The sequence below is a fragment of the Pseudophryne corroboree genome, chromosome 6 (genome assembly GCF_028390025.1).
Source record: "Pseudophryne corroboree isolate aPseCor3 chromosome 6, aPseCor3.hap2, whole genome shotgun sequence".
Taxonomy (NCBI): Eukaryota; Metazoa; Chordata; class Amphibia; order Anura; family Myobatrachidae; genus Pseudophryne; species Pseudophryne corroboree.
The window spans coordinates 375,648,414-375,664,725 of NC_086449.1; the positions used below are offsets into that span (position 1 = coordinate 375,648,414).

Consider the following 16,312-nt stretch of genomic DNA (forward strand, 5'->3'; position numbering starts at 1 on the left):
AATACCTCCGGGTGGAAGCCCCACTCCCCCAGGTGTGGGTCGTGTCTGCTGAGGAAGTTTGCTTCCCAGTTGTCTACTACCGGAATGAAGACCATCGACAATGCCACAGCGTCTTTTTCTGCCCAGAAGAGAATTCTTGACACCTCTGACATTGCTGCTCGGCTTTTTGTTCAGCCCTGTTGGTTTATCTACGTTACCGCCGTAACATTGTCCGAATGGACTTGAATGGCCCGATTCCGAAGTAGAGATGAGGCCTGCAGAAGGGCATTGTAGATTGCCCTGAGTTCCAAGATGTTTATTGGAAGGACGACTTCCCGACTTGATCATCTTCCTTAAAAATTCACCCCCCTGGATGACTGCTCCACAACCTCTGAGGCTTGCGTCTGTGGTTAGCAGAATCCAATTCTGAATCCCAAACCTCCGGTCCTCGACGAGGTGAGACGTCTGTAGCCACCACAGAAGGAAGATTCTGGCTCTTTCAGAGAGACAGATCCTCTGGTGCATGTGAAGATGAGATCCAGACCATTTGTCCAACATATCTAGCTGGCAGGGCCTCGCATGAAACCTTCCGTACTGAAGCGCCTCATAAGAGGCCACCATTTTCCCCAGAAGGCGAATGCACAGATGCACCAAGAGCCGGGTTGGCTTCAGGAGAGCCTGAACCATCGACTGGATTACCATAGCCTTCTCAAAGGGAAGGAACTCTCTCTGAGACTGTGTCCAGTAACATTCCCAGAAACGGAAGCCTCTGCGTCAGTTCCAGGTGAGATTTTGTTAAGTTCAGAATCCACCTGTGATCCAGGAGTAGTGTGGTTGAGCAGCCAATGCTGGCCAACAACCGCTCCCTGGACGGTGCCTTTATCAGAAGATCGTCCATGTACAGAATTATGTTCACTCCCTGTTTGCGGAGTAGAAACCTCATCTCTGCCATCACTTTGGTGAACACTCTCGGTGCCGTGGAGAGACCAAATGGCAGGGCCTGGAACTGGTAGTGACAGTCCTGCAGTGCAAACCGTAGATAAGCCTGATGAGGCGTCCAGATCAGTATGTGAAGGTATGCATACTTGATATCCAAAGACACTAAGAATTCCCCGTCCTCCAGACCTGAGTATCATCGCTCTCAGAGACTCCATCTTGAATTTGAACACTCATAAGTACGGGTTCAACGACTTGAGGTTCAAAATCGGTCTTTCCGAACCGTCCGGTTTCGGTACTACAAACAAGTTGGCAGATGAGGTGGAACTGGAAATATGACCAGCGTCTGTACCAGTTTTTGAATGGCGTCCTGTAAGGTTATATTTGCCTCGTGCGAAACTGGTAAGCCGGATTTGAAGAATCTATGAGGTGGGAGCTCCTGAAACTCCAGTCTGTAGCCTCGGGAAATAAGATCTATGACCCACCGATCCTGGCACGAACCTGTCCAGATGTGACTGAAAAAATTTAGTCAGGCTCCCAGCCACCTGTCTTCCAGGCATTGCGGTTCACAGTCATGCTGAAGGCTTTGAGGAAGCAGAGCTTGAGCTCTGTTCCTACAAACCGGCAGTTGCTGGTTTGTGTGGTTTACCTCTAGCGACTCTGGTGGCTGTAGAAGAACCTCTGATTTTGGCCTTAAACTTGGTAGTCCGAAAGGACTGTAGATTAGGTCCTGAGTAGGCCTTCCTGGCTGGGGGAAGCTGCAGAAGGAAGATATGTGGACTGACCCGCAGTAGCTTTGGAGGTCCTTTTGTTTAGTTCATCTCCAAATAAGTCCTCTCCTGTGAAGGGTAGGCCTTCCACGTCTTTCCTGGAGTCCGCGTCAGCTGTCCACTGGCGTAGCCATAAGCCTCTGCATGCGGACATTGCCATAGCAGTGGTGCGTGCATTAAGCAAGCCTATTTCTTTTATGGCTTCCACCATAAAGTTCGCAGAGTCCTGTATATTTTGCAGGAGTAAAATAATCTCCCCCTGAGGCAAGGTATCTAAACCCTCAATTAGGTTACCCGACCATTTGGCGATGGCCTTCGTAATTCAGCCACATGCTATGGTGGGTCTCTGGGCCACCCCAGCAGCTGTATACAAGGATTTGAGTGTAGTCTCAATTCTACGATCAGCTGTGTCTTTTAGGGAGGCTACACCCGGGACCAGCAATACAATTTTTCGTGACAGCCTGGATACTGATGCATCCACCATCGGTGGATTTTCCCATTTTTTCCTATCCTTAGGAGGAAAAGGAAAAAAAAAATGATAGCAACCTTTTAGGGATTTGAAATTTCCTATCAGGATTAACCCACGGTTCTTCAAACAGGGTATTTAGTTCCTTTGACACAGGAAAAGTGGCTGAGGATTTCTTTTTTTAGATTAAAATAAGATTCCTCAGTCTCCTCTGTCACCTTATCAGGGATATGCAGAACTTCACCGATAGCCTCTGAGAGCCTCTATTCTCTGTGTAGCCTTCCCCACCTCTGAGTCCACCTCCCCCTCCTCCACGTCTGACCCTTCATCATCAAAGTCAGACTACAGGATATGGGCCAAAGTACTTTTTTGCGGACAAATAGCAGGGGACTGAGACGCTGGTTTAGGTAGAGTGTCTCTTTTCATAAACTCAGTCATCGATTGTCTTAAGTATTGCGTCTCTCTCTCTCTCCCTCTCTCATTAGGAGACAATTTAGTAGAAATATTGGAAATCATTCCCTTAATGGCGTCCAGCCAAGCTGGCTCTGCCCCGCTAGCCTGGGAAAGTATATTGCACTGAGTAAACAGTAGTGAACCCCCTGGAGAAGAGGAACACTGTGTCTTACATGAAACACACGCTTTATCTGACATACTGACAGCACACACACAGGAAGAGGTTAAATGCACAATTAACCCACAAAGAGCCCTTCCAGTGAGACACCGAGATAGTATGGAGCCAGCACACAGCACCCTTACCGCTAATGCCAAGCTTAGCCGGGTCACAGGCTGAGTACCCAGATTGGGGACTTAGTACACTAATAAATCGCTCACCCACCACTGAGCTAATCTGGAGTCTCTCCGGAGGAGCTGCGCATCTCTGTCAGTCAGCGTCTGTGTCCACTGCAGAGGGAAAATTGCGCTGGTGAGCTGCTGGAGCCTCTCATAGTGAAGCCCCGCCCCTTCAATGGCATGTGGTCTTCCCACTCATTTTTATACTGGCTGAGGTAATTTAGTGCCTAGAATTCAGTCAGCCCCCTTTTGAGTCTAATGCCAGTCTGGGTACTGTGTACACATATAGTGTACAGAGACTCAGTTCGCCCACTCAGAAGCTGTGCATCTGCACTGTGTACTAAGTCTGGAGACCCAGCCGTCCCATGTAGAAGCCGTGCGTCACCATACCCTCATGCCGCCATAATAGCCGGTGACCCGCTAACCGGGACGCCGGCTTAGTACTCACCACTCTTCTTTCTTCTGGCTCTGTTAGGGGTGGCGGCGTGCTGCCTGAAATGTAAATAGTTCCCTCAGGAGCTAGTGTCCTGTCAGCGGGGAACGGGACCATTAACCCTTCAAGAGGTTGGCCCGTTCCCCCACCCCCCGTAAGTCCCACAAAGCAGACAGGCTGGTGCTATCCAGTCCTGCCTGAAAAAAACAAAGAAAAATAAATGCAGAACTCTTCAGGAGCTTCCATAAGCTTGACCGGCTCCTCCGGGCACATTTTCTAAACTGAGTTTGGTAGGAGGGGCATAGAGGGAGGAGCCAGTGCACACTATCATCTTCTTAAAGTGCCCATGGCTCCTAGTGGACCAGTCTAAACCCATGGTACTAAATGGATTCCCAGTATCCTTAATGACACAAGAGAAAGAGAATGTTGTTAAAACTTCAAAACACATTTAAAGTTAGTCTATATATATCAATTGCTTTTGATGTAAGATACATAAAGCTACAAGTATACCAACTATTTCTCCCCAACTACTTTAGTCACTTGTCTTTTATATGCCTCCCCCCTCCCCCCACAGCCTGTATAACGCGAGAGGGAAGAGATATTCAGCATATAGTACTGTACTTCAAATGAAATAAAATGACCTCTTCTGTAACTATTCTACAGCTTCAAATAAAGCATTTTATTAAACATGAATATATTCTTATTTTAACACAACACATGGGAGTTATTTTGCATTTGAATAGAAAGTCTCAGCAAAACCAATTTAAATGTGGTGTGAAACAGGTGGTCTACAGGTCCCACCCTATCACCTTTCATAAGTAGTGCTCAATCTTGGAAAATGTAGCATTCACTCTAGAAGTGCTTTCCATGTCAAAAGACAGCATCTCCCATTAAATGCTGGGTGCCATTCTAAAATGACCACGCAAAAATGTTCTTTTGTCTTAAAGCACCCACAACAGGTCTTGTTCTGGATTTCTTTCATCTATTTTTCAGGGTCAGAAGTCACACCTGTTTCCACACAGAAATCCTGAAACCATGACTTGCTTGGGGCACTTGAGGATTAGATATGAAAACCACTGTCTTAAAGCAAGGAAGGCAACCTAGAACGTGATAGTTTGAACCACTTTCAGAATTCAAGGAAATGGCAAGTCTAAAACGCATCTACAAAAGTGCTTGAAATCTGAGCTTAAGAGTAAAGACATCAGAATTTTAGAATGACATATGGTCATTTGCTCATGGTCTTTTCAGACAGACCTCATAGCTTAACCCATTTTTGGCCGAACTGCATTTAAAGTTAGCACTGATTAATGTGGTTGTCAAGCCGTGTCCTGAGGTCCGGTAAACACAGAAACAGAATCTCTTATATAATTCCGGTGTATATCCTAAAAATAAGGGGACTTTAAGTCATCACTTCTCTAAATAGTAGAATGCAAATTCAAATCTCTGCTATATTATGGAAAGTTGTGACTGTCAGCATTACCTGTTATATTGAACTTAAATTGGCAGATATTCGAGCATGCTCTTTAATACTAAGAAATGGCCTTTAATAAACATGACTAAGTGTATGGAACATTTCTTTGGGCAGGACTGTCTGTAGCCACTGATCACACATCTGACCAGTGCTCCAGAACCTTGAATAACAAGACTCACACCTGTAGTTATCTCTATATTTGAAAGTAAATTAAGTCATACAATTCACCACCCTTATTTGCTGTAAAGGGGACACAATGGCAATGGGACACTTCAGCACACATTCAGCCCACCCAACCCTTTCTCCATCCTAACAAATAAATTCCTGCAAGATGGTACTCACCAGTACACTAGGAATTTAGACATTCCATTTCCTCTCTTGGCATTAAAATAGGAGCATATATCCATGTTTAAAAAGAAAGAAAAAAACAGCCAAATTATTAATAAATATATATATATATATATATATATATATATATATATATATATATATATATATATATATATACTTAAAACCTGAGACAGGGTAGGATGAACTCCTGCTCTTTTGGGCAATCAGAATGTGGATTTCCAAACAAATATGCAGGTATTAAAAACATAAAAAAAAAAAGAAGAGGGTAACACCAACTGGTGTCCCACTAAAGCACACATTCCTTTAATGTTTGTCTTTGTAATCTTAAGTTGTTTTTAGTACAATATGCCTCAGTGTTCACCATTAGGCTTTGGAGAATGTAATATTCCAACAGAGAGTCCAAGACATGATCCACTTGGCAGGGCACTGAAAATGACAACACTACTTGAAAACTACATCATCACAGCAGCCAGAATTATTTGTTGCTTTGTGGGGTTTTTTTTTTTATCCTTAGAGTTCAAGTAGCGCACAATGTTGACTGCTGAACTCATGCACACAGCTACCAAAATGGAATGTGGGGAGGGGAAAATATGCTATGAACATTGGGCTGAGAAATGATCAGGAAAATCAAGACCTAAAAGGGTGATATATCAATGCTATTATTCATAAAAACCTTGTTTAGTAATAAAAAAAATTGCTTTGTTTAAATATGAATATTATAGTCTGCTTCTCATGGTTAGGAAAGAAGTCTGTATTTGTTTATCGCTTCCGAAAAGCAGATTGCTTCTACTACAACTCCATGTCCTGGGCTTCGTCTTCGGAGAAGTCAGACATTGAGCTTTCAGACGAGCTGTCGCCTGTGCGCTCCTCCTGTTCTTTAAGCGCTTCTTCCGTTGCATATTTTTGGATATATTCTACAAAACAAACATGGACACAATAGTGAAGAATACATTTCAATATTGGTTTCTAATTTTATTATAGTTTAGAGAGAAATAGAACGATTACAGAGAAAACAGTGCAAACTAGGAAATAAAAATCCTCCCACAATAAATTAGGACAAATTTAGACTTTTATTGGGACCTGGGACACCTGTTTACACTGCAGCCTTACCAATGTCCGACCCTGGTAGCTATTCAGGTTGGAATGCCCAGGTGACTGGACCCTTTTCTATTGAGCCATGACCCAGGTAGACCTGGCAATAATCAGTGTTTTGCGGCAGTGGAAAAGGACCCTACTGTGTCCTCAAAAATCAGCCTACATTATTGAGATATACAAGATGACCTGCTGGTTTTTTGGGGGAGGTACACAAAAAGAAATGGAGGAGAATGGTCTTTAGAAATTAATATAAATAGTATAATTTTTTTTATTTTATTTTTTTAGACATTTCCATTTCAGTGATCAATAAAAAGATTCAGACTTCACGTAATACAAAACCCACTGATCACAACAATCTACACTGCTCAAAAAAAATAAAGGGAACACTAAAATAACACATCCTAGATCTGAATGAATGAAATATTCTTATTAAATACTTTGTTCTTTACATAGTTGAATGTGCTGACAACAAAATCACAAAAATCAATGGAAATCAAATTTATTAACCCATGGAGGTCTGGATTTGGAGTCACACTCAAAATTAAAGTGGAAAAACACACTACAAGCTGATCCAGCTTTGATGTAATGTCCTTAAAACAAGTCAAAATGAGGGTCAGTAGTGTGTGTGGCCTCCACGTGCCTGTATGACCTCCCTACAATGCCTGGGCATGCTCCTGATGAGGTGGCGGATGGTCTCCTGAGGGATCTCCTCCCAGACCTGGACTAAAGCATCCGCCAACTCCTGGACAGTCTGTGGTGCAACATGGCGTTGGTGGATGGAGTGAGACATGATGTCCAATATGTGCTCAATTGGATTCAGGTCTGGGGAACGGGCGGGCCAGTCCATAGCATCAATGCCTTCGTCTTGCAGGAACTGCTGACACACTCCAGCCACATGAGGTCTAGCATTGTCTTGCATTAGGAGGAACCCAGGGCCCACTGCACCAGCATATGGTCTCACAAGGAGTCTGAGGATCTCAACTCGGTACCTAATGGCAGTCAGGCTACCTCTGGCGAGCACATGGAGGGCTGTGCGGCCCCCCAAAAAAATGCCACCCCACACCATTACTGACCCACTGCCAAACCGGTCATGCTGGAGGATGTTGCAGGCAGCAGAACGTTCTCCTTGGCGTCTCCAGACTCTGTCACGTCTGTCACATGTGCTCAGTGAGAACCTGCTTTCATCTGTGAATTTGCCAATCTTGGTGTTCTCTGGCAAATGCCAAACGTCCTGCACCGTGTTGGGCTGTAAGCACAACCCCCACCTGTGGATGTCGGGCCCTCATACCACCCTGTTTCTGATCGTTTGAGTAGACACATGCACATTTGTGGCTTGCTGGAGGTCATTTTGCAGGGCTCTGGCAGTGCTCCTCCTGCTCCTACTTGCACAAAGGCAGAGGTAGCAGTCCTGCTGCTGGTTTGTTGCCCTCCTATGGCCTCCTCCACGTCTCCTGATGTACTGGCCTGTCTCCTGGTAGCGCCTCCATGCTCTGGACACTACGCTGACAGACACAGCAAACCTTCTTGCCACAGCTCGCATTGATGTGCCATCCTGGATGAGCTGCACTACCTGAGCCACTTTGTAGACTCCGTCTCATGCTACCACTAGAGTGAAAGCAACTCCAGCTTTCAAAAGTGACAAAAACATCAGCCAGAAAGCATAGGAGCTGAGACGTGGTCTGTGATCACCACCTGCAGAACACCTCCTTTATTGGGGGTGTCTTGCTAATTGCCTATAATTTCCATCTGTTGTCTATTCCATTTGCACAACAGCATGTGAAATTGATTGTCAGTCAGTGTTGCTTCCTAAGTGGACAGTTAGATTTCACAGTAGTGTGATTGACTTGGAGTTACATTGTGTTGTTTAAGTGTTCCCTTTATTTTTTTGAGCAGTGTACTACGACATGAACGTTTCCATCTGGTTCCCACCATTAAGGGCCAACCATATTTTTTTGAGGGTTTGCCAGATTACCAGTGACCTGATGGAAACAGAGGCTGCTCAATCTCATGATGGCAATATTTGCTTCAAGGGGATACCCGCATAGGGTACAGTCTATTGCTAAAATTGAAGCAGTCTAACAATAGAATAGATTTATGGAGAAAGGTTCAACACAAAGGAGTAAAAAGATCCTGTGGGTGAATCATACAACTCCCAAATTAAGTATACCAAAAAGATGGGCAAGAAGCCTTGGCCAATGGTATCATTGGATAATGACCTTCCACTCCTAAATAACACACATTATGCCCAGTTACTCTAGACTGAGAAACATTAGAGATATTCTGGTAAAAACGGTTACATCGGGATTTAACAAATCATCTACACACTTCTTAAGCAGAAAGAACGGTTGCTTTAAGTGCTTGGGCTGCACAACATGCAACTATCTGATTCCAGGAGATGTGGCGAGACATGCATATTCAGGAAAGAAGTTTTACATCAGATGGCCCTTAACATGTACATAAAAATTTGTAGTGTATATCTTATCCTGCCCGTGTGGGAATGTCTCAAACATGGTATGGCCACAATAAGATCTAGAATTTTAGATTATGTCCCTCTATCTTTAAGTGGAGGGAACAGATCCAATGTGAATTCAAATATATTTTTAGTCTTAATACCCTACGGTTAAACGACTCCTTGGATCTTCACCATTTTTTTATAAAATAGTGGGCTATATGTATTGGAGGGCTGAGGATGGGCCAGGTAACTGTTAGTAGGTCTACACACACACACAGTTTATCATGTTCTATTACCACCATATATAAATAACGCTACATTTTTCAGTGCCCTCTAGGCTCCTCCTTCTGATTTATTCAACTGTGAATTAACCTGTCAACTTCTTGGTGCACTAAACTAAGAAAATCCATGCTGTAGATTTTTTGCGTTTTAATTTTGTTTATTTTATTTATTTTTTAATTTTACTCAGTATACAATGAATCTCTAAATATCCCATGACCAGATACTTTCCTTCTAATGTCATGAAACATTGTTCTTCGATACATTACGCAAGCTACTTTACCCGAAATGTATTTTTATTCAAATAACTAGTTTAACTCTAGACTGTAGTCAATACATACTTACATCGGAATCAGTATGTGTAACCAACAGACGGTATGCCAGCTGTCAGGTTACTGGCAGCGGCATACAGTCTGTCAGAATCCCGTCTGAGAGGCAGAGTGTCTCCTCGCAGGCTCGCCATGCTTCGGGCCCAGTGGCTCACTTCGCCCATCACAGGTTATATTCCCACTTGATTGGTGGTGTGGACTCACCAACAGAGTGGTAATAGCCCACATTTGTCGGGATTCTGACCGGTGGCATTTCACCGGCTGTCAGCCTCCTAAATGCCAGGATCACAACAGACGGTATTTTAACTGCATCCCCTTACATCGTGTATTTCATTCCATATAAGTAATACTTAATGTTGAAAATTTGACTACCATATATTGGCGTCTTTTCTCAACTGTGTGGTTTCCCTTAAATTAACTGTGTGTAACCAAAGCCTGGCCCCACAAGATGCCAGAGCTTCCATGATCAATATGTGACGCTACCCACAATATATGTAGCAGGGAAAACTTACTACCAGTAATTACTGCTAAGCAATGTAAACTTACCTTTAATTTTCTGTTTGTACTCCTCTGGTCGATGTAGATACATAGCTGCTGCATCTCCATTAAGGGGATCTATTGGGTTTGGGTAAGCCAGCAGCTGGGGCAGAAAAGACTCAAATATATTGGTAAGATCTGTAATAAAATGGTTTTGCATGTTAGCTTTGCACTAAAAATAAGACCATAGATATTAGTCACTTTCTCACTTTAAAGTAAAAGAAAGAAAAAGTTGGTCAGTAGTTTCGAGTGCACTTATGTATAAATTAGTAAATAAAATACTTAAACTTATATCATTCAATTAAAATTACTGCATCTTCAGGTCATTAACATAAGTGAAATTAATAAAAAATAAGAATTTACTTACCGATAATTCTATTTCTCGGAGTCCGTAGTGGATGCTGGGGTTCCTGAAAGGACCATGGGGAATAGCGGCTCCGCAGGAGACAGGGCACAAAAAGTAAAGCTTTACGATCAGGTGGTGTACTGGCTCCTCCCCCTATGACCCTCCTCCAAGCCTCAGTTAGGATACTGTGCCCGGACGAGCGTACACAATAAGGAAGGATTTATGAATCCCGGGTAAGACTCATACCAGCCACACCAATCACACCGTACAACCTGTGATCTAAACCCAGTTAACAGTATGATAACAGAGGAGCCTCTGAAAGATGGCTCCCTACAACAATAACCCGAATTAGGTAACAATAACTATGTACAATTATTGCAGATAATCCGCACTTGGGATGGGCGCCCAGCATCCACTACGGACTCCGAGAAATAGAATTATCGGTAAGTAAATTCTTATTTTCTCTATCGTCCTAGTGGATGCTGGGGTTCCTGAAAGGACCATGGGGATAATACCAAAGCTCCCAAACGGGCGGGAGAGTGCGGATGACTCTGCAGCACCGAATGAGAGAACTCCAGGTCCTCCTTAGCCAGGGTATCAAATTTGTAGAATTTTACAAACGTGTTCTCCCCCGACCACGTAGCCGCTCGGCAGAGTTGTAATGCCGAGACCCCTCGGGCAGCCGCCCAAGAAGAACCCACCTTCCTTGTGGAGTGGGCTTTTACCGATTTTGGCTGTGGCAGGCCTGCCACAGAATGTGCAAGCTGAATCGTACTACAAATCCAGCGAGCAATAGTCTGCTTAGACGCAGGAGCGCCCAACTTGTTGGGAGCATATAGTATAAACAGTGAGTCAGATTTCCTGACTCCAGCTGTCCTTGAAATGTATATTTTTAAAGCTCTGACAACGTCCAACAACTTGGAGTCCTCCAAGTCGCTTGTAGCCGCAGGCACTACAATAGGCTGGTTCAGATGAAATGCCGACACCACCTTAGGGAGAAAATGCGGACGAGTCCGCAGTTCTGCCCTGTCCGAATGGAAAATCAGATATGGGCTTTTGTAAGATAAAGCTGCCAGTTCTGACACTCTCCTGGCCGAAGCCAGGGCTAGTAGCATGGTCACTTTCCATGTGAGATATTTCAAATCCACAGTTTTTAGTGGTTCAAACCAATGAGATTTGAGAAAGTCCAAAACAACATTGAGATCCCACGGTGCCACTGGAGGCACCACAGGGGGCTGTATATGCAGCACTCCCTTAACAAAAGTCTGGACTTCAGGAACTGAAGCCAATTCTTTCTGGAAGAAAATCGACAGGGCCGAAATTTGAACCTTAATAGATCCCAATTTGAGACCCATAGACAATCCTGATTGCAGGAAATGTAGGAATCGACCCAGTTGAAATTCCTCCGTCGGAGCACTCCGATCCTCGCACCACGCAACATATTTTCGCCAAATGCGGTGATAATGTTGCGCGGTTACTTCCTTCCTTGCTTTAATCAAAGTAGGAATGACTTCTTCCGGCATGCCTTTTTCCTTTAGGATCCGGCGTTCAACCGCCATGCCGTCAAACGCAGCCGCGGTAAGTCTTGAAACAGACAGGGACCCTGCTGAAGCAAGTCCCTTCTCAGAGGTAGAGGCCACGGATCTTCCGTGATCATCTCTTGAAGTTCCGGGTACCAAGTCCTTCTTGGCCAATCCGGAACCACTAGTATCGTTCTTACGCCTCTTTGCCGTATAATTCTCAATACTTTTGGTATGAGAGGCAGAGGAGGAAACACATACACCGACTGGTACACCCAAGGCGTTACCAGCGCGTCCACAGCTATTGCCTGCGGATCTCTTGACCTGGCGCAATACCTGTCCAGTTTTTTGTTGAGGCGAGACGCCATCATGTCCACCATTGGTCTTTCCCAACGGGTTACCAGCATGTGGAAAACTTCTGGATGAAGACCCCACTCTCCCGGGTGAAGGTCGTGTCTGCTGAGGAAGTCTGCTTCCCAGTTGTCCACTCCCGGGATGAACACTGCTGACAGTGCTATCACATGATTCTCTGCCCAGCGAAGAATCCTTGCAGCTTCTGCCATTGCACTCCTGCTTCTTGTGCCGCCCTGTCTGTTCACATGGGCGACTGCCGTGATGTTGTCCGACTGGATCAACACCGGTTTTCCTTGAAGCAGAGGTTCTGCCTGGCTTAGAGCATTGTAGATTGCTCTTAGTTCCAGAATGTTTATGTGAAGAGACGTTTCCAGGCTCGACCACACGCCCTGGAAGTTTCTTCCTTGTGTGACTGCTCCCCAGCCTCTCAGGCTGGCGTCCGTGGTCACCAGGATCCAATCCTGTATGCCGAATCTGCGGCCCTCCAATAGATGAGCACTCTGCAACCACCACAGAAGAGATACCCTTGTCCTTGGAGACAGGGTTATCCGCTGGTGCATCTGAAGATGCGACCCTGACCATTTGTCCAACAGATCCCTCTGGAAAATTCTTGCGTGGAATCTGCCGAATGGAATTGCTTCGTAAGAAGCCACCATTTTTCCCAGGACTCTTGTGCATTGATGTACAGACACCTTTCCTGGTTTTAGGAGGTTCCTGACAAGTTCGGATAACTCCTTGGCTTTTTCCTCCGGGAGAAAAACCTTTTTCTGAACCGTGTCCAGAATCATCCCTAGGAACAGCAGACGTGTTGTCGGAATTAACTGGGATTTTGGAATATTCAGAATCCACCCGTGCTGTTTTAGCACTTCTTGAGACAGTGCTAATCCCATCTCTAGCTGTTCTCTGGACCTTGCCCTTATTAGGAGATCGTCCAAGTATGGGATAATTAATACGCCTTTTCTTCGAAGAAGAATCATCATCTCGGCCATTACCTTGGTAAAGACCCGAGGTGCCGTGGACAATCCAAACGGCAGCGTCTGAAACTGATAGTGACAGTTCTGTACGACGAACCTGAGGTACCCCTGGTGTGAGGGGTAAATTGGAACGTGGAGATACGCATCCTTGATGTCCAAGGATACCATAAAGTCCCCTTCTTCCAGGTTCGCTATCACTGCTCTGAGTGACTCCATCTTGAACTTGAACTTCTTTATGTACAGGTTCAAGGATTTCAGATTTAGAATAGGTCTTACCGAGCCATCCGGCTTCGGTACCACAAATAGAGTGGAGTAATACCCCTTTCCTTGTTGTAAAAGAGGTACCTTGACTATCACCTGCTGAGAGTACAGCTTGTGAATGGCTTCCAAGACCGTCACCCTGTCGGAGGGGGACGTTGGTAAAGCAGACTTCAGGAAACGGCGAGGTGGATCCGTCTCTAGTTCCAACCTGTACCCCTGAGATATTATCTGCAGGATCCAGGGATCTACCTGCGAGTGAGCCCACTGCGCGCTGAAAATCTTGAGACGACCCCCCACCGCCCCCGAGTCCGCTTGAGAAGCCCAAGCGTCATGCTGAGGCTTTTGTAGAAGCGGGGGAGGGCTTCTGTTCCTGGGAAGGAGCTGCCTGTTGCAGTCTCTTCCCCCTTCCTCTGCCTCGTGGCAGATATGAATATCCCTTTGCTCTCTTGTTTTTAAAGGAACGAAAGGGCTGCGGTTGAAAAGTCGGTGTCTTTTTCTGTTGGGGAGTGACTTGAGGTAAAAAGGTGGATTTCCCGGCTGTAGCCGTGGCCACCAAATCCGATAGACCGACACCAAATAACTCCTCCCCTTTATACGGCAAAACTTCCATATGCCGTTTTGAGTCCGCATCACCTGACCACTGTCGCGTCCATAAACTTCTTCTGGCCGAAATGGACATAGCACTTACCCGTGATGCCAGTGTGCAAATATCCCTCTGTGCATCACGCATATAAAGAAATGCATCCTTTATTTGCTCTAAAGACAGTAAAACATTGTCCCTATCCAGGGTATCAATATTTTCAATCAGGGACTCTGACCAAGCTACCCCAGCACTGCACATCCAGGCTGTCGCTATAGCTGGTCGTAGTATAACACCTGTATGTGTGTATATACTTTTTTGGATATTTTCCATCCTCCTATCTGCTGGATCTTTAAGTGCGGCCGTCTCAGGAGAGGGTAACGCCACTTGTTTTGATAAGCGTGTGAGCGCCTTGTCCACCCTAGGAGGTGTTTCCCAGCGCGCCCTAACCTCTGGCGGGAAAGGGTATAAAGCCAATAACTTCTTTGAAATTAGCATTTTTTTATCGGGGGCAACCCACGCTTCATCACACACCTCATTTAATTCATCTGATTCAGGAAAAACTATAGGTAGTTTTTTCACACCCCACATAATACCCTGTTTTGTGGTACCTGTAGTATCAGCAATATGTAACGCCTCCTTCATTGCCAAAATCATATAACGTGTGGCCCTACTGGAAAATACGGTTGATTCATCACCGTCGCCACTGGAATCAGTGCCTGTGTCTGGGTCTGTGTCGACCGACTGAGGCAAAGGGCGTTTTACAGCCCCTGACGGTGTTTGAGGCGCCTGGACAGGTGCTAATTGATTGTCCGGCCGTCTCATGTCGTCAAACGACTGCTTTAGCGTGTTGACACTATCCCGTAATTCCATAAATAAAGGCATCCATTCTGGTGTCGACCCCCTAGGGGGTGACATCCCCATATTTGGCAATTGCTCCGCCTCCACACCAATATCGTCCTCATACATGTCGACACACACGTACCGACCCACAGCAGACACACAGGGAATGCTCTTAAAGAAGACAGGACCCCACTAGCCCTTTGGGGAGACAGAGGGAGAGTTTGCCAGCACACACCAAAAAGCGCTATATATGACAGGGATAGCCTTATAATAAGTGCTCCCTGTATAGCTGCTTTAATAATATAATTTTGCCACAATTTTGCCCCCCCTCTCTTGTTTTACCCTGTTTCTGTAGTGCAGTGCAGGGGAGAGCCTGGGAGCCTTCCTGACCAGCGGAGCTGTGTGAGGAAAATGGCGCTGTGTGCTGAGGAGATAGGCCCCGCCCCTTTTTCGGCGGGCTCGTCTCCCGCTCTTTAGTGGATTCTGGCAGGGGTTAAATATCTCCATATAGCCCCCGGAGGCTATATGTGAGGTATTTTTAGCCAAAATAGGTTTTCATTTGCCTCCCAGGGCGCCCCCCTCCCAGCGCCCTGCACCCTCAGTGACTGCCGTGTGAAGTGTGCTGAGAGGAAAATGGCGCACAGCTGCAGTGCTGTGCGCTACCTTAAGAAGACTGAGGAGTCTTCTGCCGCCGATTCTGGACCTCTTCTCGTTTCAGCATCTGCAAGGGGGCCGGCGGCGAGGCTCCGGTGACCATCCAGGCTGTACCTGTGATCGTCCCTCTGGAGCTAATGTCCAGTAGCCAAGAAGCCAATCCATCCTGCACGCAGGTGAGTTCACTTCTTCTCCCCTAAGTCCCTCGTTGCAGTGATCCTGTTGCCAGCAGGACTCACTGTAAAATAAAAAACCTAAGCTAAACTTTTCTAAGCAGCTCTTTAGGAGAGCCACCTAGATTGCACCCTTCTCGGCCGGGCACAAAAATCTAACTGAGGCTTGGAGGAGGGTCATAGGGGGAGGAGCCAGTACACACCACCTGATCGTAAAGCTTTACTTTTTGTGCCCTGTCTCCTGCGGAGCCGCTATTCCCCATGGTCCTTTCAGGAACCCCAGCATCCACTAGGACGATAGAGAAAAATAAAATAAAATCCAGTCAAACAAAATGTAGAAAGTCTTTGTTTTACAAACTGCTGTATCATCAGTCGTAAATACTATATGTCACAACTGATCAACTACAGTGTTATCCGTATCTAATATTCTTATTATGGGAACTTCAAAGTTTTTCCTTTCTCCTGATATATATTAAAATATAGATATTGGCATCTGCACAGGAGTATTAAGTACATTAGCATAAAGATGTGTCTAATGCCAAGTTTTTAACCAGTTTATGCAACGTACTATTGGGGATAACGATTGTAAATGCAAGTTTACAACCAGATATTTATTTAAAAAAAAAAAAAAAAAAAAGTGGTACTCCTTTCTCTTATGACTGTATCAGTACCAAACAACCTAATGTCACGTTGGTTAAACATACATCGTATCCAAGTGTT

General features: G+C 45.3%; 1 protein-coding gene across 1 annotated transcript in view; it reads right to left on the reverse strand.

Moving 5' to 3' along the window:
• Positions 1-4,028: 4,028 nt before the first annotated feature.
• Positions 4,029-16,312, reverse strand: part of UBE2H (ubiquitin conjugating enzyme E2 H) — a 156,853-nt gene continuing 144,569 nt past the window's right edge. The window contains exons 6-7 of the mRNA XM_063926735.1: positions 9,897-10,025; positions 4,029-6,109 (exon numbers count right to left, since the gene is read on the reverse strand). Coding sequence (XP_063782805.1) covers positions 5,985-6,109; positions 9,897-10,025 — 254 coding nt within the window. The 3' untranslated portion in view covers positions 4,029-5,984. The remainder of the gene's footprint in view (positions 6,110-9,896; positions 10,026-16,312) is intronic.